The sequence below is a fragment of the Harpia harpyja genome, chromosome 5 (assembly GCF_026419915.1).
Source record: "Harpia harpyja isolate bHarHar1 chromosome 5, bHarHar1 primary haplotype, whole genome shotgun sequence".
Taxonomy (NCBI): Eukaryota; Metazoa; Chordata; class Aves; order Accipitriformes; family Accipitridae; genus Harpia; species Harpia harpyja.
The window spans coordinates 39,526,304-39,550,090 of NC_068944.1; the positions used below are offsets into that span (position 1 = coordinate 39,526,304).

Sequence of the window (23,787 nt, forward strand, 5' to 3'; positions counted from 1 at the left end):
CATGTAGCATCTCCAGGCTTTCAATACAAAGTGACAGCTTTAATTTACAGTTGAGCTTGGAGAAATTTTTATAGCTCTGAATTTAATTCTTTTATGTGGGAAATACAAAGAGCTTATCAGAACAAGCACATTTTTTAAACCACAAGGCACTTTAGTGTATATACTGTGAATTCAGAAGTAGGATCTTGAATTTACATTTAGAGAAAATATACCATAAATTGGATTATTAGAGGGTCAAAATGGAGATAAGATTAAAAGTATACCTGAGGACATACATATCTTGTACATTACCCCTGTCCTATTATTCCTGCCCATTCTTCACTTTAAGAAATTAATTTGCCTTGGCTATGGAGAGAAATAGGAAGATGTGTATCTTAACTGGTTAAACAAGTGTTCGTTGCAGAATAGGCAATACAGCTAATAGTTATCTTAATCTGTATGATGTTCTATTGGGTTTCCGTGGCAAGGTTTTGGTAGTGGGGGGGCTACAAGAGTGGCTTCTCTGAGACCCGCCTCTGGCCAAGGCTGAGCCCATCCATGACAGTCGTAGCACCTCTGTGATAACATGTTTAACAAGGGGGAAAAACCTGCACAACAGCAGCTGGAGAGAGGAGTGAGAACAGGTAAGAGAAACAACCCTGCAGACACCCAGGTCAATGAAGAAGGAGGGGGAGGAGGTGCTCCAGGCGCCGGAGCAGACATTCCCCTGCAGCCCATGGGGAAGACCATGGTGAGGCAGGCTGTCCCCCTGCAACCCACGGAGGTCCACGGTGGAGCAGATATCCACCTGCAGCCCATGGAGGACCCCACGCCAGAGCAGGGGGATACCCGAAGGAGGCTGTGACCCCGTGGGAAGCCCACGCCGGAGCAGGCTCCTGGCAGGACCCACGGACCCATGGAGAGAGGAGCCCAGGCTGGAGCAGGTTTTCTGGCAGGACTTGTGACCCTGTGGGGGACCCACGCTGGAGCAGTCTGTGCCTGAAGGACTGCACGCTGTGGAAGGGACCCATGCTGGAGCAGTTTGTGAAGAACTGCAGCCCGTGGGAAGGACTCACGTTGGAGAAGTTCATGGAGGACTGTCTCCCGTGGGAGAGACCCCACACTGGAGCAGGGGAAGAGTGTGAGGAGTCCTGCCCCTGAGGAGGAAGGAGCAGCAGAGGCAACACATGATGGTGATGAACTGACCACAACCCCCATACCCCTTCCCTCTGCGCTGCTGCTGGGGGAGGAGGTAGAGAAAATTGGGAGTGAAGTTTTGTCTGGGAAGAAGGGAGGGGTGGGGGGAAGGTGTTTTTAAGATTTGGGTTTATTTCTCATTATCCTACTCTGATTTGACTGGTAACAAATTAAACTAATTTCCCCAGGTCGAGTCTGGTTTGCCCGTGACGGTAATTGGTTGAGTGATCTCTCCCTGTCCTTATCTTAACCCACGAGCTTTTTGTTATATTTTCTCTCCACTGTCCAGTTGAGGAGGGGAGTGATAGAGTGGCTTTGGTGGGCACCTGGTGTCCAGCCAGGGTCAAACCACCCCATATGTATATTATGTTAGAAACATAGAATTTAAAAACAGGAAGCCTAGTAAAAGGCCCTGCAAGTGCCAATTGAACTAAAACACAGGGTACATCCATACTACCAAATAGAGAGGGGAAGGAAGACCAGCAGCCTCCTCTGGGCTCTCTGTGGTGTGCCCGTGGTGCAAAGGCATAACTGCTCTTGTTGTGTGCGGTCTTCTTCTTTTCCAAGAGTCTGAGGTAAGCTTGAAATAAAAGGTGAAAGCTGTATTGGAGCTCCTCAGAGTTATGTTGTTACAGCATGAAAGAGATTATATGTATTTATTGTCTACCAGTGGTAGGGGAAAGATGGAGGTTGGGCACTAGAGTATGCAGAAGTGCTTGAAAATGAAAAGCCTCCTGGGGCCACTTGTGTGAGTGGTATTTTTAAGAGCGGGTCTGGAAGTCAGCTACCATGAGCAAGTAATCCATGAGAAAGTTGAATTACTTTTGAGAAAGTGAGTCTGGATTTTGTCCTTACCCTTTTAGTATAGGGGAAGTAACCTATTTTCTGGATAAATATTTTGTGTGCTTCCAGGTCTTCAGCTGGATATAAAAGGTATTTCAACTGGAGCAGCTGTTTTCTGACTTTTGTGGAATACATTATAATGAAGGAAATATGACGAGTTTAGGGTAGAGAATGAAGGTAGTGATGACAGCCTCTCACTGTATTTTGTACGTAGTCATAAGACAGAGATAAAGGTTGATATTTTATTCATCTCACTGAGTTGCAATAGCCTTGGAAGTAGTAATAGGTTGCAGTAAATTATCCCAGGAATTCAAGAACATTCAAGAACATAAGAATGGCCTTACTAGATCAGAGCGAATACTTAGGTAATCCACTTTCTTATCTGTAACAGTGCTCAGATTTTTAGGGAAAGAGTGCGAGAAACTTACAGGGACTTCTGGGGGATTTTGACAGTCAGAGACTTTATGAAAAGGCAGTGTTAATACATTGTCAATTTACAGTCAAAAAGGATTATTGTTTAACTAATTTTACCAAAGAATTGCAGTAAGAAATATTTTAACCCTTCTTAGCACACTGTGCAGCTGACTCTTGAGCATGAAACTGCTTCTTGTTCCCCACATTTCTCTTGTAAGGAATAAGGGATGGAGCGGTAGCAGTGTGCAAAGGGCACAAAAAACAATATAAACTGCATCTTTCCTGGGTCCTATGGCTTACTTTCATTCTTCAATGAAAGTAGAGGCAAGTCATTGAAATTCATCATTGCTATTTGTCTCCAAAGTAGCCCTAGAGCAGAATAGATAGACATCAACCCTTAATTAAGGCCAGGAATAAAAGGTCTGTAAGGTATAAATTAACGGTGGAAGTGTCCATGTTGTGGCATATTTCTGAATAATAATCTGTTGGTCACCTTGTTGAGCATTAAATAACAAAACATAACTTATATGATATATTTGCTGTGCGTTTTTGGAATCCAAACTTGTCAACAAACATAAAATCACCAACAGTTTAAGGTGTATATGGTTTACCTCAAACTCTAGGAATCCATCAGAAATTCCGAGTACACAGGATGGTGGGTTATACCCTAGGTGACTCAAAAATGCAACAATCATTGTCATTAAGAGTTTACAGAAGAGTATGTTGGAGGCAGACACGAGATATGTTGGTCCTGAAAAAGTAAAAGGAAGACCTGCGGATTTAGTGGGCAGCGTGTCCCAGAGGAGACATGTGAGTGTGCAAAGAAGGCATTATGGCAAGATAAACAAGAGACGTGGCAGCTTAGGTGGAAGCAGGAATAAACATGTTTGCAGCCTCTCCAACTTTGAAGTTACAAAGGAGATGAGAGAACAGAGATATCGGGGGCATGCCTCACATGGAGTAATACGGTAGGTTTTCATTGTATCAGCTTCCTCCATATTACTCCCGTCTGCTGAATCACTGCATTAAAGAGGCTTCTCTTCTGACAGTGGATTTTCAGGAGCTCCTGCAAGATAATGAATGTTTATCATTTCTTGCCATGGCATCAGATAAGTCAGGCTTGCCTTGTCTTTATGCCTATTCCAGCGGTGATAAGAACAGAGATTACAGCACGCCTTCCCTGGGGTCTGAAAACTCCCTGTCAAAGACTGATTGCTCAGCCCTGCTGAAAACTGGTGTCTCTCGCCAGGGAGATGAAGCTGGAATAAATAAGCCTGCAGTGACTGAAACCCACTGGATATATAAGCATGTCACCGCCTAATGTGGTTACTGGTTTTCACAATGATACCTAGCATTACATTTTCTCTCCACGGTCTTCTCTTTCTGAACTTGCACAATAAAATTAAATGAGGCAGAAGGTCTGCAGCAGTATTTTTTCCTGGGTTTAAAGGCTTCCCTTCACATTTTGTACTAATCCAGCTAATTTTGGTAGATAAAATGTAAGAAAGGAAGCCAAGTAACATACTTATCCACTAGGTCTTTTCAAAGATTCTTTTCACTAACTTCTAAGAATGATTTTCACAGCAGTAAGATCTTCAGACAAATATTATAATAAAGGTGAAACATACCTATCTGATAGTCATAATTTTGCTCATTGCATTTTCTCACTGTTGATTTGTGCTCAAAAAAGAGTTTGGAATCTTCTGATTAATTTCCTTTTTTTGCTGAGTGATGAAATCAAGTCATAATACCGGAATTTCAAGACCACAACCCTACTTCTACTGGGAAACAGATTATTGTGCCACGGTGACAGATATCTGCCATCATATAAATAGTACAACATATTGAAAGTCTTGAAGTATGTAGAATTTAGTAAAGTCCAGTTTGGTGGAGATATTCTCTCCAGCCTTACACTTGTTGTGCAGGTGAGAATATTTTCTAGCACTGCAAACTATGTGCAGGCAATTTGTGTCTTTTGCAGAAAACTAGGCAAAGTAAATGTTCTAATGCGTGCTTAATGCCCTGTTCATAAAGGAGACAAGCGGCATTGCAGTGTTTCAACTGCATGTGCTGTCATTAATATGAACTTCAATAGTTGCATAATAAGTATCTCTAGATGATATAATCCAAAAGTCTCACTGTGGTCTGTAGTCCCAATAGTTCTGGTATAACAAATGCTAGAGATTTCTGGTAGCAACTGCTTTTCCCAAGTGCAATTTTTTTCAACCATAGAGCCAGCAATACTGTCTTCCTCTACAGATGCTTGAGGTACATTTACTTCTCAATCCTTATGTTTAATTCACTGATCAATTGATTGGTTGGTCTTACATTTTTCTTCACTGCAAGTATCTCTAATCAGATTCTGATTCATCTGACATTCATTTCACTTAAGTTAACATCATGATTTTGTGGAGGAAATTGCATAGTGCTGCGATGCTGCAGTCACATTATAAAGATCTTCCTTTATCTCATAGAGCTGAGGGTGAATTTTGGCAGTTCTACCCTTTTAGCACAGTTACCATTCATTTATGTCATCCTGTAGCTCATAGGTTCCGGAGTAACCCCATCAACTTCATTGGCATTACTGCTGAGGATGAGGGTTTCAGGTTCTGATGCTGATATGACTGCCCTCAGTTTTGCCAGGGCCTTTGCTCTAAACTTGTCTTAGCTTCTTATTTGTTACTGTCTCCTTTTGTCCTCCTTATGAAATGCTAACCTGCTTAAGTTTATAAATTTGATCCTGATTTAGTCCTATCAGGTCTGCCACAGCAATAAAAATAGCATGTTTTGAAGACAGAAACATACCTTGGAGTTTCTTGTATTTGCACAAAGTTACCCCTTTTCCACAGATACTGTCATAGCACATCCGCTGAATTCGCTAGAAATCATATACTGAAAGGCACTGAAAAAGGAAACACTTTTACTGTGAGGGTGACCGAGCACTGGCACAGGTTGCCCAGAGAGGTTGTGGAGTCTCCGTCCTTGGAGATCTTCAGAAGTCATCTAGATGTGGTCCTGGGGAAACTGCTCTGGGTGGCCCTGCTTGAGCAGGGGGGTTGGAACAGGTGACCTCCAGATGTCCCTTCCAGCCTTAACCATTCCATGAAACATTTTTGCTCTACTAGCACTCAGCTAGGACTTATGCATTAACTTTAACATTGGTCTTCTGTAAAACCATCCAGTCTCTTTGTGTTTCCTGTGGGGCAGTTTATACAGTTTCAGATGATAGCCGGGAGGTATTTGCACAGCATCTGTTACAGTAAGGATTATGTCTGAAATGGATTGTAAGGTCTCTCTTACACAGCATTCTAGCTCTGGTATTTTTGTTATCCATAAACAGCCTATGCAATGCAAATAGTCTGTAGGATACATTACTGTGCTCCAGCTCAGAAAAGTGCAGCACAAAAGTGTGATATTTTATGACTAATTAAGGCTGTTGCATTCTTACCTCAGTTGTATAGCAACATTACTTATATAGCGTTAACACAAACACCTCCTGATGATGCACTGACAAATGTTTAGGGAATTTTGCAAACCTTTGGGATCAGTACCCTGAAATCCAAAGGAGAAATCTTGTACCATGTTTATTGCATGACTTCAGACCAGTCTCTCTCTTCCATTTTGCCTGTGTAGTCTTGCTGAACATCTCTAGATAATTAGGGATAATTAATTACCTCCAGCCTTTGAACAGTGCTGGTGTATTTCATGACATTCTGGTAGCTCCCCTGCTTTCCTCAACTTGTTTGTTCTGTTCCAGGCCTTTCAGAGACAATTGACAAGTTTGGGTATGTCTGTTTGCTGGCTGAGCTTAGGAATGGACAAAAGAGCTGCTGGAGAAGGTTTGACTGATGAGATAAATAGAGGGAACACTGCTGAGATAAATGAAGAGCTCCACTGAATATCACTAGCTATCTTCATTTTGTAGTGTATACTGAAATACCAGCAGTGAGGCTAGTGGAGAGCAGCAGGAATTGTGAACATAAAGGGAGATAATTGCTGCATCTGTGGTTTGAAGGGCCAAGGCTAGATAAACTTTTTGAAACACTGCAGGCCAACTGCTAAATCAGTGTTGTTTGTCAATGAGAGGTCATTCAAGGGAGAAAAAGCAGAAGTGGAGGATTAAATGGAGATAACAAGATATGGAAGTAAGTCACTGAGAGATGAATTAAGGTCTGTTAAAATCAGACTAGAAATATTAAGATTAAACAATTTGCACACTTATTTTATGAAAGAGTTCCAAATATATCACATATGAAGAAGTTTTGCACTTCTTTATGTATACCTTTGAGTTTCAAAATGGCCCTGAAAGATATCATCCCTACTTCTAAATGCTTGTTTTTCATTCAGATCATAATTCATCCCTCTCTCTCTTATGAACTATGAATTACCAGTTAGTGCCAAGGAAAAGTTGAGATGTTTTTTATTTGATACCAAATGAAAATAAGTATTTCCACTGGAAAAGGAACAAATGAGAGTTCATCTGCACACTTAGGAGAACTCTGGCCATGCATGTTCAGGAAAGATGAATTCAAGGTGAAGCGGGTGAGCTATATTGCTGTTTGAAAGATGACTTTTTGGGATGGCATTCCAGAAAGGGTAGTGGGGTCAAGCCAGTTTAGATACAACCTAAACAATTCTTAAAAGGAGTAATAGAGTGGAGTTGCTTTTGGTATCAGGGAACTGATGACCCAAAAGACACCTTTTAGTCCCCTGTAGCTCTATCACAATTAATCTTGCAGCATTTTCCAGAAGGAGTCACCAATCAGTGGCTTTGCGAAGAGTCCTGCACTCAGCACAAGATACCATCCTTATAGCAGGGCACTTTCATATTTAGGACCTCATTCTGCATAATGTACACAGTGTTCCATGCTTGACAACTTTCTAGTAAACTACATATGTAGTTATATATATACTTTGAGAATTTAATTCTCCATTCAGTGTGAGGATGCTACAAAATCACAGAAATTAATGGGAATTTGGGGGTTTATTTCTACAAGAGAATGGCCAGATCTTACAATAAATTTAAAAGAGCAGGATTTAAAGCCGGATATTGCTATTTTGTCACCCACCTCTAATTATAGTTATTTTCTTCCATGTTTGAGAATAACCTCAGACTTCCCATTTTTTTTAATCAGAATGTTCTTATATGTCTAAATGAGCCGTAAATGCCCTTTTAGCCTACCTGTCTGTATGCTATTTACATGCCACTCCCTATTTAGGGGAAACGGGGTCTGTTCATACATCATTAAGCTTACTTCCCTGCCCTATGAATGTGTTGAAATGGCACACTGAGTACACTTTTGCAGCCAGATAGCATTGAACCCCGCTTTTTACATTCACTTTAAGTGCTCTTTAGCATTCTTATTTCTAAAGTAGCAAAGTAACAGGATTCACATGTCGGCCACTAACACTAATTTGGGCATTAACACAGTACCTTTCTCTTCCCAGTTCTCCCATAAACCTATAATTCTTATTTCAGTGAATTTAGTACTCACTTTCCTCTTGTTCTTTTCTTCACAGGAGCACATAAGATGTATTGGATAGTGTGGGACCTGAGCATGACATAATGGTATGGGGTGGAGAATGTGCTGGTTTTGGCTGGGGTAGAGTTAATTTTCTTCATAGAAGCTACTATAGGGCTATGTTTTGGATTTGTGCTGAAAACAGTGTTGATGATGCTGAGATGTTCTAGTTCCTGCTGAGCAGTGCTTACACAGCGTCAAGGCCTTTTCTGCTTCTCACCCCACCCCACCAGCAAGGAGGCTGGGGGGGCACAAAAAGTTGGGAGGGGACACAGCTGGGACAGCTGACCCCAACTGACCAAAGGGGTATTCCAGACTGCATGACTTCATGCTCAGCATGTAAAGGTGGGGGAAGAAGAAGGAAGGGGGCGACATTCGGAGTGATGACATTTGTCTTCCCAAGTCACTGTTAGGCGTGATGGAGCCCTGCTTTCCTGGAGATGGCTGAACACCTGCCTGCCGATGGGAAGTGGTGAATGAATTCCTTGTTTTGCTTTGCTTACATGTCCAGCTTTTGCTCTACCTATTAAACCATCTTTATCTCAACCCACAAGTTTTCTCACTTTTACGCTTCCAATTCTCTCCCCATCACACTGTGAGGGGAGTGAGCGAGCGGCTGTGTGGGGCTTAGTTGCCGGCTGGGGTTAAGCTATGACAGAAACAATGCAGAAAGCTTTGTAAAATATAGCCCCCTATTGGAAGTTAGTTATTCATACAATAAACTTTGTTGATGAATTACTTTAGATAACACGAGGTCAAAATAATTTGTCATGCTGCTATTCAGTCCTATCCTTTTCTTTCTCTTAGTGGGAGAGGTTAGAAAAAGAAAAGAAAACAGTTGCCCTACTTTTTATTGACAGCAGCTGGCAAGAGGATGCTCATGGGATGCTGTACATGTGTCCATCCTGCATGATCAGATACTTGATATTAAAGTATGGTACTTGAAAGAGAAAAAAAAGATTCAGTGCAAAGGGTATTCCATATAGAACCATTGGTGGCTCACATCCAGCCGGTTACTTGGATCCGTAGCAATTAGGAGATGCAAGCTGGTATATGCCAGTCCAGATCCTGCATTATGTTTTGAGAGTTTGCAGGTTTTCAGCACACAGCAGGCAGAACTGCTGGAAGCATTAGACATTCGTGATTATACAGAAGAATGAAGAAAGAGCAGCTTTGTATTTATTATTTTTTAATAATGGGCTTGGACATCTTCTCTAAATGTTGCTGCCTTAGGTTCAGTTGGTTCAGTTATTTCAGTTTACCTTCCTAACAACAGTGTAAATTGACTTACTCAATTATAACGTCATGAACAGTCTCACTTGACTTGCCTCAAAAGGGGTGAGCTGAGCTGCTTGTGGGGATGAGACAGAGCTCTGAAGGGAGAAAACAAAGACAACAATAAAGAAGACTATGGAAGAGACTCTGGTCAATTTGATACTCACTAAATATCTTTTCCTCTCATCAAAGAAAATAGGCAACAGCCTTTTCAGCATATGGAAGTAGCAACTGCATCCTCTATCCTCACCACAACCCTTCTTCTTGGTGAAATAACTCATGAGGTGGAAGGATATTGTTGCTATGCTGTAAACAGGGAAGGACTTTTCTCTGTTTTGTGTGGCAATATGAAATGATCCAGTATCAAAGAGTTTTTTCATCAAACCCATATGCAATGAAGAAGTCAAAGGATCGATGATTGTTTCTAGTATGCTTGAACTTGGCATTTGATAGCTAATGAATGAACTGCAATGCAGGGATTGATTTAGATGCATTGTCAGAATTCTGAGCTGGTGCTAAACTGCTTGTTTTCCCCTTGTGTATCTGGTGAATCTAGGCAGATGCAGTCTCTCATTCTTCTATTTTTGCATAGTTGGGACTCGGGAGAGGCACTAGAGGGAAGATTTCTGGGGAATAAAAGGAAAAGTTATTCAGGCAGACATCTGAACTCCTCCCTGCTGTGCAAATAGGCTCTATGCTGTGGTTCAAATTAGGGGTAGCAGGCAGCACATGATTTTTATAACCTTGCTGCCTTGGCTTAATACTTTGTTTTGCCTAAAGAGAGTTGGTGATTTAAGATATACTGCCTCTTTGAAACCACAAACTAAATCTTAACAGAAGATGCACCATCCTGTGGGAAACCTTACGTTTCACAAGATCTGGCATGAGTCAATTTGTGCCATTTGATGTTTTATGCCAAAGCTCATATCAAACCATTTGATTCAATTAAACTCAGACCTTGAACAAACTGTCCGACTTGTCCAGCTCTTTGGGAACTCTGAACATGTGTCTTCCTTAGTCATGAAAGGAGAGATTCATCTGGTTTAATTTCTGTCTTCTTTGGGAGCCTACATTAAAATCCAGGGGTTTATATGGCATTAAAGAGTCCTTGAGGTATTTCATAAGAGTGGAGGGTTGTTCTTTGGCCAGAAGGAGCACACCATTCATCTACTAGAGGCTCTAAATACTGTTTTATCTGTTTACCTTACAGGAATTTCAGTTCAACTCATGCCTTGCAGTTTGGGTGCCCATCTCAGCCTCTCTCTTTTCACACACTCACAGTCTGTCTGTTCATGCTGGGGATGGGTTGGGTACAGATCCTGCAGCAAGTGTTCCCAGCTTTTTCTTTTTCTCTCTTTTTTTCTCTTTTTTTTTTTTTTTTTGGCTGGATACCATACTCATCAGAATCTAGGAGGGATCTAGGGCTGTCAGCATCACTGTTATCAAGTTCTGGCATCACCAGTTACCTCCTTGCCTTACCTACTATGCCCTGGGAATTCAAAGCAGTAGTAAACATGTTTGTTTCTCACTATTGTTAATTAGTCAGGCAGTGCTTTACTCCACCATTCTTAAGCAGTGATTAAGGATGCCTGTAAAGGTACATAGATTTACTGGGTGTGTTCTAATGTGCAAATAAATGAAAAAACCTTACAATTATGAGATTTTAGGATTTTAAGATATGAAGGGATATAATGGTATGGCAAATAAAAGCTTTCTTTTGGATTAAACCCACTGCATACATAGCTTGATATAATTACAAAGACAACAAATTTTAATTTGCTTTTCCCTTTTCCCTAGCATCTTGTGACATGGACTTTATCATTCATAATAAGACAGAAATCTTTAAAGATCTTCAACCTATAACCATTTCTTACACTGTCTTTTGCTGTATGTGTGCTGGCATTTAAATGAAACAACCAAGGGAATCTTAAATGCCATTATAAGCACGTTCATTCCAGCTGTTTGCAGGATTGTATAGGTCAACCAGCCAAGGGGCTTGACTTTAGTGTTTTGGGATCAGTTACAGCTTCATTGGAGGGTTGAAATTCAATCTTAAATCACTGTGCTGTAACGAGTTGGCGCTACGGGGTTTTACTACAATAGTTGGCTTCTTCCCTATGATGGCTACTTGTAGACTGTAACTGCATTTTTACAGTGTCTGTTTGGTACAGATGTAGCAGTCAGCCTCGGGTATATCACACTGGCACCTGCAGTGTTCTGGGAAGTGGGACTATTTCATGCCACCTTTTCTATCACTGCAGTCAGGCGACCCTGCAGAATAAATATTAACAGGCTCTTCCTTCCATGCTGATGAGATTCTTAAATAATTTACTGTTGCCTTTCTGAGCCAGGTCCTGCAGCCTTGATGCAGTCACAGCTCCTTTTGACTTCTGCAGGAGTTTTGTCTGAGCCAAAACTGGAGGCTCAGGCTCAGTTTGGTGAAAGTATGCAACACCTTCATATCAAATCCATCACTCAAAAGCTTCCTGCACATCACTGGTGTAGCTGCAAGGCTTTTGTAGTACACATAATTAGGAAAACATTTTTCCTTTAAGAATTACCTTTGTTTTGTTCCTGTCTGATAATGTTAAATAGTCCTATTAAAAATACATATATACATATTTGTTAAGATATGGAGAAAATGAGCTAAGGAAGAGAACCTTTTCAGCATCTTATAATTACATTTATAGATTTCTAAGATCTGGCATTTACTAGCTCTCCTTATTATACTATGGACCAAATTCTCCGGTGAGATCAACTTCTTTGCCAGTCATTTAGTGGTGGCTGGTTCTGAGACATTAGTACAGTGTATTTGCTTTCAAAAATAATTGAACATATACTGCTCACTACTTACCTGTCTTTTTCCTTAAGAAGTTATTGAAGAACTGCTGGTAAAGTATTGATGAATGACACTTTTTTTCCTCAAAAAAATACTTTGAATTATTTTGCTAAAATATGATGTCTTTTGCAATATTATGTGCTAACACTACCATCATCCTCGAATGAATTCATTCACTAAAGTGCTTACAAGAATGGTGGAAAGACCATTACCTAATTCTGAATATTTCCCATGTGAGCTGAATAGTTGAGTAAGAGTAACATACACTGTTGAAAGGCAACACAGACTCTCTTAAAAAGGACTTTTTTTTTTCATACCTGCCTGCCTTTGTTTCTGTGCTTTGGCTTTCACTAACCTTGGCTGCTACTCTTTTTTTGAGCTCTTTCAGCATATATATTTCTTTTGCATTATATTTTATCCAGTCTTACAGCTACCCAAGTGACAGCCAATTACCTATCCATCTGACCAACACTGCAAAGGCACTTTTGATATTAGATCATCAGGTTTTTTTTCTTCTTTGACAATTACTTGTCAGAAAGCCAGCAGTTTCTCTTTTGCTCCATGAAACTGAACTTCTATAAACATTAGTGATTTACTCAGAACCTCCCTTGAAATTCAATAACCTTCATGCCACATAATCTTATAAATGTATTTAGTGAACTGTTATAAGGGATTACTGTCTGAAAATCACCAAAAAGCTAGTATTTCACCTAGACAAGTGAATTCAGATCATTAAAAATCTAATAGGAATCTCCTCTGTGGTCAGATGATTGATTTAACTGTTACTGAAGGTATAAAGAAGTGATTTAAGTCAAATTTTAACATTTCATTGTGACACAGACTACACTCATCTTTGGTTATGAAGCCTCTGTTGAAAGGTGGTAAGTCACAGGTAAAGAGGCTGTAACCTTTAGCTGAGGAACAGTAACTTCCTAAATGGCGTTCTTCAGCCAAGAGCGATCATCTGACACCACCCTTCCACTTCAGATTTAAATGTCCTCCCCTCCGTTACAGACTTGGCATTTCTCTCATGTTAAAGCTTATGTTCCTTCTTACTGAAGTCAAGCCTGTCTCTAAAATTCTGAAATTACAGCAAGAGTATAAAATTTGTATAAAAAGTGTTTTATGCTTCACCAATCAGTCTTTGACACAACTGATTTTTTTTTTTTTTTTAACCTTCTTCTTGCTTCACCTGTTAGTTTTCTGTTAGAAATTCTGGATTTTAGCATTTGGTAAGTCAATCTTTTACTCTCCAATGCTGGGGTTTTAGCTAGACTAGTTTGGTAGGTTTTTGATGTCTTTTTCCCTTAAATTAGAAAGTGCATATTCTCCAAAATAATGTAAAAGTATGATGTGAACATCGTGCATTTGCCCCAAGGTTTTGCAAAAATATTTTCTCAGTGGAACATCTGTCAAGAAAAAGGAAATACATGCCTAAGAGCACTGGAATTTGAAGACAGGGTTTAAGTCAATGTGTCTAGTGATGACCTTGATCCAAGGTCTTCTATATTCCAGCCAAGCACCCAAGCTATAAGGTGTTGTAAGCGGCTCCCACTGCTCCTGTCCTGCCTCAACATTGCCCTCGTCCTTGTGCTGGTGTGTAGCTTTTTGGGGGTGCACAGCGATCTGAACAAAAAAAGAAGGAAGGAAGGAGGGAAGGAAAGATGGAAGGAGGGAGAGACGAATTGATGGGGTGGGGTGGGATGGGATGGGATGGAAGGATTGGAAGGATTGGTTGGGAGGGAAAGGTGAATGCAATGCTGAGCTCAGCAAAGGTGTCCTGGGGCTTTAGAACAGAGGGCACTTAAAGCTCCAGGTGGAGTTTCCTGGAGGAGGCTTAGGAACAGGTTCAGTTTTTAACAGTTGCATCTACCAAACTGGACTGAACTGTCTGTAATTCAGCATGGCATGTTGGAAACTAGTGGTAATGGTAAAAGGAGCAACAGTCCTCAGCATTTCCTCATGTCCAGGAAACTCTTTCTGAAGCCACAGTTAAATTTATGGCCATACAATGAAGCAGAGAGTTTTGGAGAAAACATCTTTATCCTTAGGAGCAGTAGTTAGTATGGATGATGAGCTGTGCCCTGGCACTTCTCCTGTGATAATTATTAGCAGTATCAGCCAACTCTAAGTCTTACATGCATAATTCAAATGTTTCAGATAATTCCTGACTTGAACTTAGAATGTGAATGCTCTGGACTGTAATTTTTGGATTCACGATTTTTTGTGTACTGTTTTCATTTTTGAAAGCTGGGGAAACAGTGTCCATTTGGGAAGTCATAATAATTTGTGTCTTTTTTTCCTAGTTTTTAAATTGTTTTTATTTCTAAAAAGATTTCAAAACTGTATAGTTTTACAGCTCTGCAGTTATTTAATTTTATGATTGCTGTTATATTTCTTGAATACATGTTTGTTAGATATAAAATGGATACTTTTCTGGTTATTATAATTTCTAGGGACTGTCTTACATGACAAATTGAAGCAACTTTTTAATATTAAATGCAGAGTAGATTATACATTCCCAATTTTGTAAACACAGTAATTTATAAGGTATCAAATTTGCAGATATTTCTATATATCATTAACCTTTTATTTTTATATTAAGCTGGTTTTATATTTATATCAAGCCACTTTTAGGTCTTGTCTAAAATGATCTGTTACATTATGAAGCCTCTTCTTGATCCAGTAACTCCTTCTGTTATGGATGTAGATATATTTGTTCATCTCAAACTAACGTGTCATTTATAAAAACTTTTCCATTAAAATAGAAAAGTGGCTGTTATCCATGAGGTTTCTGACAGAAGATAAAATTGAGTTTTTACACTCATTTTGAAAAGTTGACTCTGTAACTCTGCTGTGGTGTCTCATCACTCAGACAGCTTCTGATATGTATTTTCAAGTATAATAGGACCTGAGCATTTAGAGGAGGGGTTTACTCCATAAGGGGCATTTGTTGAAGTCTGCTCTCAAAGATTTTTTTTGATCTCTCTATTGACTAGGACCACCTTGGTGATTTCTTTCTGTAGATCCTATGCAGCATTGCTGATTGCTGCCTCACTCTTTATTTTGGTACTCCTTCACCATAAACAGCATATGGGGCATTAGGGCTACAGCTGCCCTATTTCTTCTGTTCAAGATGTTCCAAATGTGCTGCACATCAGGTTGATCCATCTAGGTGGAGAAGCTCAAAATTCAAACGATTAGCTCACCTGAACTTTTTGCTGCTCTTAACACAGAAGGGCTTGGGCATGGCCAGAAGAGAAAGTTCAGTCTGTGTGACTTTAATGCAGCCCAGTCTTGCAGCTTCGTACCTTCTGTCCTGGTTTCAGCTGGGATAGAGTTAACTGTCTTCCTAGTAGCTGGTACAGTGCTATGTTTTAAGTTCAGTATGTGAAGAATGTTGATAACATTGATGTTTTCAGTTGTTGCTCAGTAGTGTTTAGACTAAAGGATTTTTCAGCTTCTCATGCCCAGCCAGCGAGAAAGCTGGAGGGGCACAAGAAGTTGGCACAGGACACAGCCAGGGCACCTGACCCAAACTGGTCAACGGGGTATTCCATACCATGTGACATCCCATCTAGAATAGGAACAGGGAAGGGGGGGCGGGGAATCGCCGCTCGGGGGGACTGGCTGGGTGTCGGTCGGCGGATGGTGAGCAATTGCACTGCGCATCATTTGTAGATTCCAATCCTTTCATTATTGCTGTTGTCAATTTATTAGTGTTATCATTATCATTATTAGTTTCTTCTTTTCTGTTCTATTAAACCGTTCTTATCTCAACCCACGGGTTTTGCTTCTTTTTCCCGATTTTCTCCCCCATCCCACTGAGTGGGGGGGGAGTGAGTGAGCGGCTGCGTGGTGTTTAGTTGCTGGCTGGGGTTAAACCACGACACCTTCTCCTTGCACTTTGCAGAACGAGGGACATGGGGAATGTTTGATAGACTTAGTGAAACAAAGAGGTAAAAGAACAAGACAAACGTGGCACATCTTCATTAAGTGATCTGATACAGTCCCACTAGAGCATTTTACTGCTAGTCCTAGTCTCCCGAGTTGTGCACTTCACATTACAAGATTGTCAGTGCTGATGATGACTAAATAACGAAGCGCTCCCTTGGCAGCAGTAATAAGAAATATTATGTTTCCTTTTCCAAGTGTTGTTATGATAAGAAAATGTTATTTCCTATCAACTTTGATAGATTTTTATAAGTCCTCATGAAAATTTGTCACACAACTGCACATAGGTTTCACTAAAACCAGACCCCCAGTATTTACTTTGCCAAAACTGAAACCCTCCTCTTTTACTTGCAAGAAAGGTTTGGGTTTTCATTCTGCTTTTATGTTAATCATTAAAACCCAGTATTAAACAACAGTTTATGATGGACACTCCCAAACATTGTTGTCTTAGTTATCCCAAGTAGTGGAGATGCCAGCCCCTCCCAACATGTGCTTGTTAGGAAAGTGATATGACAGTAAACCCCCAGAGGACCTCTCCAGCCTCGAGCACCTCTGCCCTACTAAGTTGCTATCTATCTGTCTTCTAGCAATGGGAGAAGTTGAGCCAGCTAATTTTGGGAACCTCTGCCTTGCCTTCAGGGTTCAGGTTTTTTGACTTTTTTCAGAAGAATCTGAAAATGGTGATGAAAGCAGAAATTCTCTTGGGAAAATTTCTTGTTGAGAAAAACAGCCTCTGTATCATCAAAATGTTTTTGGTGAAACATTTCAAAATACTCACATGCACATAACTGCAAGTGAAACTATATCTGCCACAGTGTCTGCTCCTTTCCAACTGCATCACGTGGCATAGATTAGTCTGGTGGCCACTTGTGGCTACTGAGATTTTGGATCTGTGCAAACACAGATAATACTGGCTTTTCATATCTGTGTAAAAACAGCCTGTAATTGTGCACAGCTACCAATTGCCCTCCCTTTATTCTGATGATGTCTGTGCAGTGAATACATAAATCACAGACTGGGTTAGGGACTGCATTTATTCATTTGCACAGAGCTAAAAGTCTGTGGCGTTCACCTCTGCTTGGGGACTCTGTTGGGTGAAATACTAGATGTAAGAACAGCAGCACTTACATGCTTTCTCTGTTCAGTGCATATTGCTCGTGGTATAAAGAAAACAGAACTTAATATGTTTCCTCTGCCATTATCATGAATTATTAGGTTTTTAAATTCTATCTGTGCTGTCTGCAAGAAGGTTTTATAATTTAGAAGAGCGTAGCAATCTGAGCAGGATAGACATGCCTCCTACCTCTTTCTTTTCTTTAGATTTTTTTTCCCCGGCTAATGTATTCTGTGGGCTTTAGGGATGAGACAAATTACTCTGTGTTGGCGACAAGAGCAAAATAAATGAGACTTAGCTGCACAGGAAAGTCCGACTGCATAGCCCGATGGTGAAAGCACTTGTTAGTGGGGAAGGAATGGTGCTGTATGTTTGGTGTCCTGCTCCCAGGACTCCTTCGGTGGTTTACATGCTGTCACTGTATATAAAAATAAAGAGCAAGCCCTGCAGGCAAGAAATACAAGCAACTCTCCCAATCCCAGATAAGTGCCATAAGCAGTAAGCTGTAGACTCATGCTTCTGCTTGTGCTCTCTTTTTGACTCACTAAATACAAATTTTTATTTTTTCGTCGGTGACACAGCTTCAAGGAGAAGCTCTCCCCCTTGGTATCCTAATGGATAGGAGGTGCGAGGAGAGGAATGGATACCTTGGTAGGCAGCAGGAGGGGAAATTGAACCTTATTTCTCTGTGTTTGTGGTGGGTGCCTTTACCACAGTAATTCATAAAAAGACTAATTATTTTTTATATGTGTATGTCTATCTACGGTGCATGTACACATTTGCACAATCATCTTTGGGAAGATACTTGTGGCCACTCTGCTATTTTGTGGGAGCCCAGTCCTGCTAGACATGCTCAGAGCTTGCTTGGCAGATATCAAGGAGGTACACATGAAGGCAAACTTTGTATCTGATCCAGTTTAGGCATGAGCTGAGTACCAAGCCTGTTAACATGGGTCTGTTGGCAAAGTGCAGTGGCTGCATTTGTTGATGTTGCAATACTATTCTTTCAGGCATTTAAGGTGCTGATTGATGTGGCTCTGAAAATTGCTTCTAAGGACCAGTTTAACAAGGGACACATACTAAAAGCTTCATTCAGCCTGTGCTGTAAGCTTTTGTCTTTCAGACAGCTCTAGGTGTTACAACACTGCATAAAATGTCTAAGGGCAGCCATCTCTTGCAGCGATCCATCTGTGTGAAATGAATTTCCTCAATACCCACTCTGGCCAAGCCCTATGCTCGCTACACCAGCAAATTCACATGTGCCTGGGGAAGAAGCCAGGTAGCAGCATGCCACTGTGGGTGATAGTGAGCTGTTAGAGTCCACTGTTATATTAACCAGGCTCATTGTGACCAGCGGTCTTCCCAGACAGTTCACCCATGCCCAGGGACCGTTTTGAGAAGGTAGGTATGTAGTTTGCACACAGCTGCCCTGTTTCAGAGCCAAGGACACTTTACTGGAGGCAATCCTAAGCCAGCTGCCTTCAGTGCAGGGAGCATTATAGGACACACTCCATTTACTGGTGCAGGTGAAGACCTAGGCTGCAAGAGAGTTTTAATGAATGTCAGGGGAGAGGTGGCTGATAAGTGGATTCTAGTCTGATTTGGCAGCTCCGTCCTCTGCTCACTTGGTAATGTCGGGGCTCTGGGAAGAAGACACCTTGTGTCTGAAGAATGGTAGTCTGTGAATTATTTAGGTGCCTTGCTGACCCTGGAAGATCTCCACTTGTGTGGTGTGAATGAAACAGACTCTGGCTCTGGTCATGGATGTCAGAAATGTCTTCCTGTGTGACATAGGACAGGATTCTTGGTACGTTGTTGCTAATACCATAAACTGTGAGTTCTGCCTGTGCCAAAGAGTTTTTGAAACTCTCTACCATCTCTACCATGGGATTTGGGGCACCCTCGTACTGTACTGTGTGAGGTATCCTGTGGTTTAGAGAAGCTAAAGGCAGGGTTATTCCCAAATGTGAGGTCACCTGAATTGCCTGAGGGAGCACATTAGGGAGTGGTAGAAAAAGCAAGTGACTCTGAGGTGTCCCTAGTGAAGTCCCAACTAGGCCATTATTGTGATTCTTGTGAGTCTACAACAAGGTGAAGACATTATGAGAACGACATTGGGGTCACCGTTGTTGTGTTCCAGTTGGAACATCTACATACTTACAGGAAGGTGACAGCCACACTGTTAAGCACTGAAATTCCATCTGAGGTCCATGTAAATATGTCATTTTCTAGATTTGGTCATTAACTTTTCTAGTTCTTTTCCATATCTAGGGAAAAAAAACCAAATTATTGATCCAGATGGACAATGAATTAAAAGAAGAGAGGGCAGAGTGTGACAAAAGCAAGGTAGATGATAGCTAATGCCATATGAGCCAACAGCTTCACCCACATGGGAGTGGTGTTCCCTCTGAGACTCTCCCTTACCTACAGCACAAAAAGGATAATTTCTGCTAAGACAGGAACATCTTACATGTCCAAGAGGATAATATCATTTTAACATTGTCTGCTGCGTAATAATTTTTCATTTATATGTACTGGGCCAGATGTTTAGCTGACAAAAGTCAATGTAACTTCACTGATTACAGAGGAGCTGCACCAAGTTGATGATTCAACCTTTGTTCATTTAATTGTTTAGATTTATCATATTTATTAACCCCAGCAGAGAATGTGGTTTTCATGACTGGTGTAAGGGATTATTTTTGTACAGAAAAGATGGATTCTACTCTTAGTGACACCTAGCTGCATCTTGTAGGTGAGGATTGAATCTGGCCATTATGTGTAAAATGAAATATTTTATGTGAAATACCCACCTAAGATAATACTTTGGTTGGTATTCATAGGCCATGCTTACTCCATCTGTTTCAGTTATAAATATTTTAAGTGCATAATTCAGTAAATTTTAGGGTTTGTAACAATGTAGTAAAGTCAAGTAGATGTGTAATAAATTCTAGCAAGCACAGAAACTCAGTTATTTCTCAGTAGGATTCTGTTTAGCTACTCGAAAATATCTTGCTACGGCTGGAAAAATATTGAACCAAGTTTAAGCTTCAACAAGTGTGCTGCTGAGAAAGTTGATTTTAGTATCTTTAGAACAATAGACTGGATTGTCTATGAGCAGCAAATGTATTTGCAGAAGAATTTTAATCTGGCTTTTTTTTTTCTTCTTTTTCACTTAACATTCAGAAATGCAGAATTACCTAAGAACCACATGCTGATGCAAGGATAAAGGTTGATACTTTTTAGCTTCCTCCATTTCCACACCCAACTAAATCCACCCTTGAAATGCCATGAGGACAGTGGGAAGAGAGCCATTAGGCTGCCACTGTGTCTTTCTGATTTGCACTTGCCCAAAGTAACCTAGCAGCTTTTGGCAGCATGCAGATAGCTCACTTGGCTGTTGTTTTTGAAGCAGCTTACTCCAAGGTCTTCCAAAATTTTCTACAGCCTTTCACTCCCTGAGCCTACCTCCATGCCTCAGGTAGTGAGGAGGTCCCAGCAGTCTTCGGTAATTCAGGCATTAGAGAACTCCCAGGAACATACCGAACAGCCACATCTGGGACTCTTCAGAGCCTGCTCTACCCCTTTCAGTCAAAATCTCTCTCCTTTAGGAACAGATTGAGGAACTTGCACTCAGGTGTAGTTGAGACTAAATCTAAGAAAACAAGGACATAAGGGAGGGAGGGAGCATGGTGATAACTTCAGTAACAATAGCAAGGTTCGCATGGCTTTGCTCAATCTAGGTGAGCTTCTGTTTAAGACAAATTTTGTATTTAAGTAAATATTGGCAAGCCTTAGAGTTTCCAGCATACAAGAATAAAATAAAACTTGTCTTCATCTGGTTTGTAGAGGTATTTTTGTATTATATGAGGGTTTTACAAATATTTTCTTAAAGTTTTTCCAAGTGCTTTTTCATTAGAAGATCCGCATGTTGACTAGTAGCTATCTTCAGATACCAGTGTACTGATAATGCTGACAAAGGCTACACCCAGGAACCGTAGTTTCAGAATTTTGCCGTATTTTTCTCTGGTGAAGCCTGGTGCAAATAACAAAATATCAGGTGTTCTGTCTCACCCATAATTAAACAGTGGATGTTCTGTTTATGTGTTTTCTTACAGCTGGCAGCATTAGAGAGACAGATCTTTGACTTCCTTGGTTTCCAATGGGCTCCTATCCTTGGCAATTTCCTACAAATAATAGTTGTCATTTTGGGTTTGTTTGGAACCATCCAGTTTAGGCCTCGATATATAGTCGTGGTAAGTCTCATTTATTATCTATTATTTTTTTGCAATTGGTTTTAAAACCTGTCATATTACAAAGCAGAATTTTCTTGGTTTCAAAACACCAGATGGTATTTCTGTAGAAACTTTAGAGGTCTCCATGTCTTTTTGCAGATTTAGGACTACTGAGTGGCATTTCTGAGATTTTGGAAGCTATCAAGAATGGGTAACCTAGGAAAAGTACTGCCGAAATTATGACCGTGATACAAGTTCTTAGTAAGATTCTTTAAAGAATGAAATACCTAGATGGGTCATGGGAACATCTACAATTAGACTATGCACAAGTGAAGAAAAGAAATAGAAATTGTTGTTCTCTTTGCAACAGACAAGCAGACAACAGACGGCAACAGCGATTTAAAAAAAAAAAATTGTAATGGTCAAGTCCTTTTAAACAGGAAGAAGCAAGGATTGTAGAAATTCCTTTGGTCCTGTGACCCATGGGTTCCAAAGAAATTTCCTTCTCGCATCTAACATTGCCAAGACCTGTATTTATGGTCTTGACCCTACATTGTTGTAAATTATCTCTGATATTTGTAATGAAGCTTCACAGATTTTTTCCCCATGTTCTCAACATAGCCAGGAATAAAAAAACTTTCAAAGCTGTGAAGGAAACTGCCAACAAAAAATATCCCTTTTCCTCCTCCATAGTCTCTCCTGAATGGATGAATATTATGTCTTTACCTGGCAGTGTCTGTATCTGGAATATTTCAGTTGAGTTTTCAGTAATGGATTTTAAGAGTCTAAAGTTGGTTGGTTTGGTTTTTTTGTCACAAAAGAGTGCAATAAATGTCTACTGGGGAAAACTCATTAAACAAATACTTAAAAAGCTTCATCTTTTCTAGTCAAGCCTGGAATCCTGTAATTCTTTGTCATGTCTTAAAAGAAAAAATGAACGAAAAGTGCACCCAAGATTCTTTATACTCACATTAGCTAAGCTTCACAAGCAGACTATAAGTAATTGAAAATGGATTGATGTAAATAATAGCACTTTTATCCTTTACCTGTGGTTGGAGAACTCGGCAGCAGTGTATATACATCCATATATTGATGACTCACCTTTCTGCTTCATGTTCTCCATTTCATACGTAAGACATTGGAAGCAAGTGAGGGTAAGCATCTGTAAAATTATGTAGGAAATTCATGTCTGAAGTGCAACACCACAGAATCTCTTGCCCCTCAGGTTCAGCACTGTTGTTCAATGGTGGAAGCTGTGCTTTAGTTTTCAAATGAAACACAACAGATGTTAACTGTTTCTATATCTTTTCCAGTGTAAATGAACATTTTAGACTATATTAAAGTTGTATTAAATTAGAGGTAGAAAACCTCATAATTAAAGAAAGAAGCACCTCAAGAAGATACTTTATCCTCAGATTTAACTGAACTCACATTCTGATTTAACTTTAAGCATATATTTACAAGCTCATGCTATAGTAGGTGCAAATACTCACTACTTGGGAAGATCAAGACTTCAGAGCAGCTTCTATCCTTACTAATGTAAGGTTCCCAGTGAAGCAGGAATAGTTTGAGCCAATCCTGAAGTCTGAAGAGTGAAAGTACACAAGTTGTCTGGAACCAGCCTTACAGCTCAACACCAGCAGAAGGGGGTGGCTTGCATACCTCCCTATTCTCACTGCTCTTCTCCCTGGCTGTATACTTCACTAAACCCTCTCCACCAATTCCGGCAGCAGTTAACCGGACCCTTCAGTAAGCCCATTCCACTCCTAAGCTGTCAGAAAACCAACCTAGCAAAAAGTGGAGAGTTTTTTGCCAGATTGGTGAGCTGAATCCAGTCTGTGAGGTTCCCAGTGGGTGCCAGGGCCAACGCAAGGCAGGCATTGGGACTGTGTGGTTATGAACAGCAGTGCGGAGGCAGAGGGGAAAGGAAGAGATGCAAGACTTCCCTTGTTGCTAGCTGCAAACTTGTCAGTTCAGCCTCTTGTCTAGCTTCACCCTCAGGCTGAATTCAGTGAATACCTCAAGCCAGCATAACAATAATCCTCCCTTTGCTCAGCTGCTACCGTTAGTCCCTGTGCTGTTTCTTCATTTGCACCAGCACAAACATCAGTTCAGCGACTTGATAAACTATCAAACCAGAACAGATCCAGCTGAAAAGCAACCATTTTCTTTTCCAGTGTTTTTAAGTGTGGGTCAACTCTCTGCCCTGTTTTGCTTGTTCCAGCAGAGGGATGGAGGTGCGAGAGGGCAAATGGGAGCAAGTAGCCAGAGGAAGGGGAAAAGCGCATGGAGTCTTTCTGCAGCAGTGCAGGGTTACACCAGCTTAAAGTGCTCGTTGAGCTATAGCCTGAGGATCTTCCAGTCTTTACCTAATACATGCTCCCCAGAAGCCATGCTTCCTAGGGCTGTCCATCTGCA

The 23,787-nt window shown here is 40.7% G+C and overlaps 1 protein-coding gene across 2 annotated transcripts in view; it reads left to right on the forward strand.

The window, feature by feature from the left end:
* The window catches only part of NKAIN3 (sodium/potassium transporting ATPase interacting 3), a 393,979-nt gene that overhangs the window by 171,512 nt on the left and 198,680 nt on the right, over positions 1-23,787 (forward strand). For both annotated transcript variants that reach the window (XM_052788441.1, XM_052788442.1), the window contains exon 2: positions 21,253-21,390. In XM_052788441.1, the coding sequence (XP_052644401.1) occupies positions 21,253-21,390 (138 nt within the window). The remainder of the gene's footprint in view (positions 1-21,252; positions 21,391-23,787) is intronic.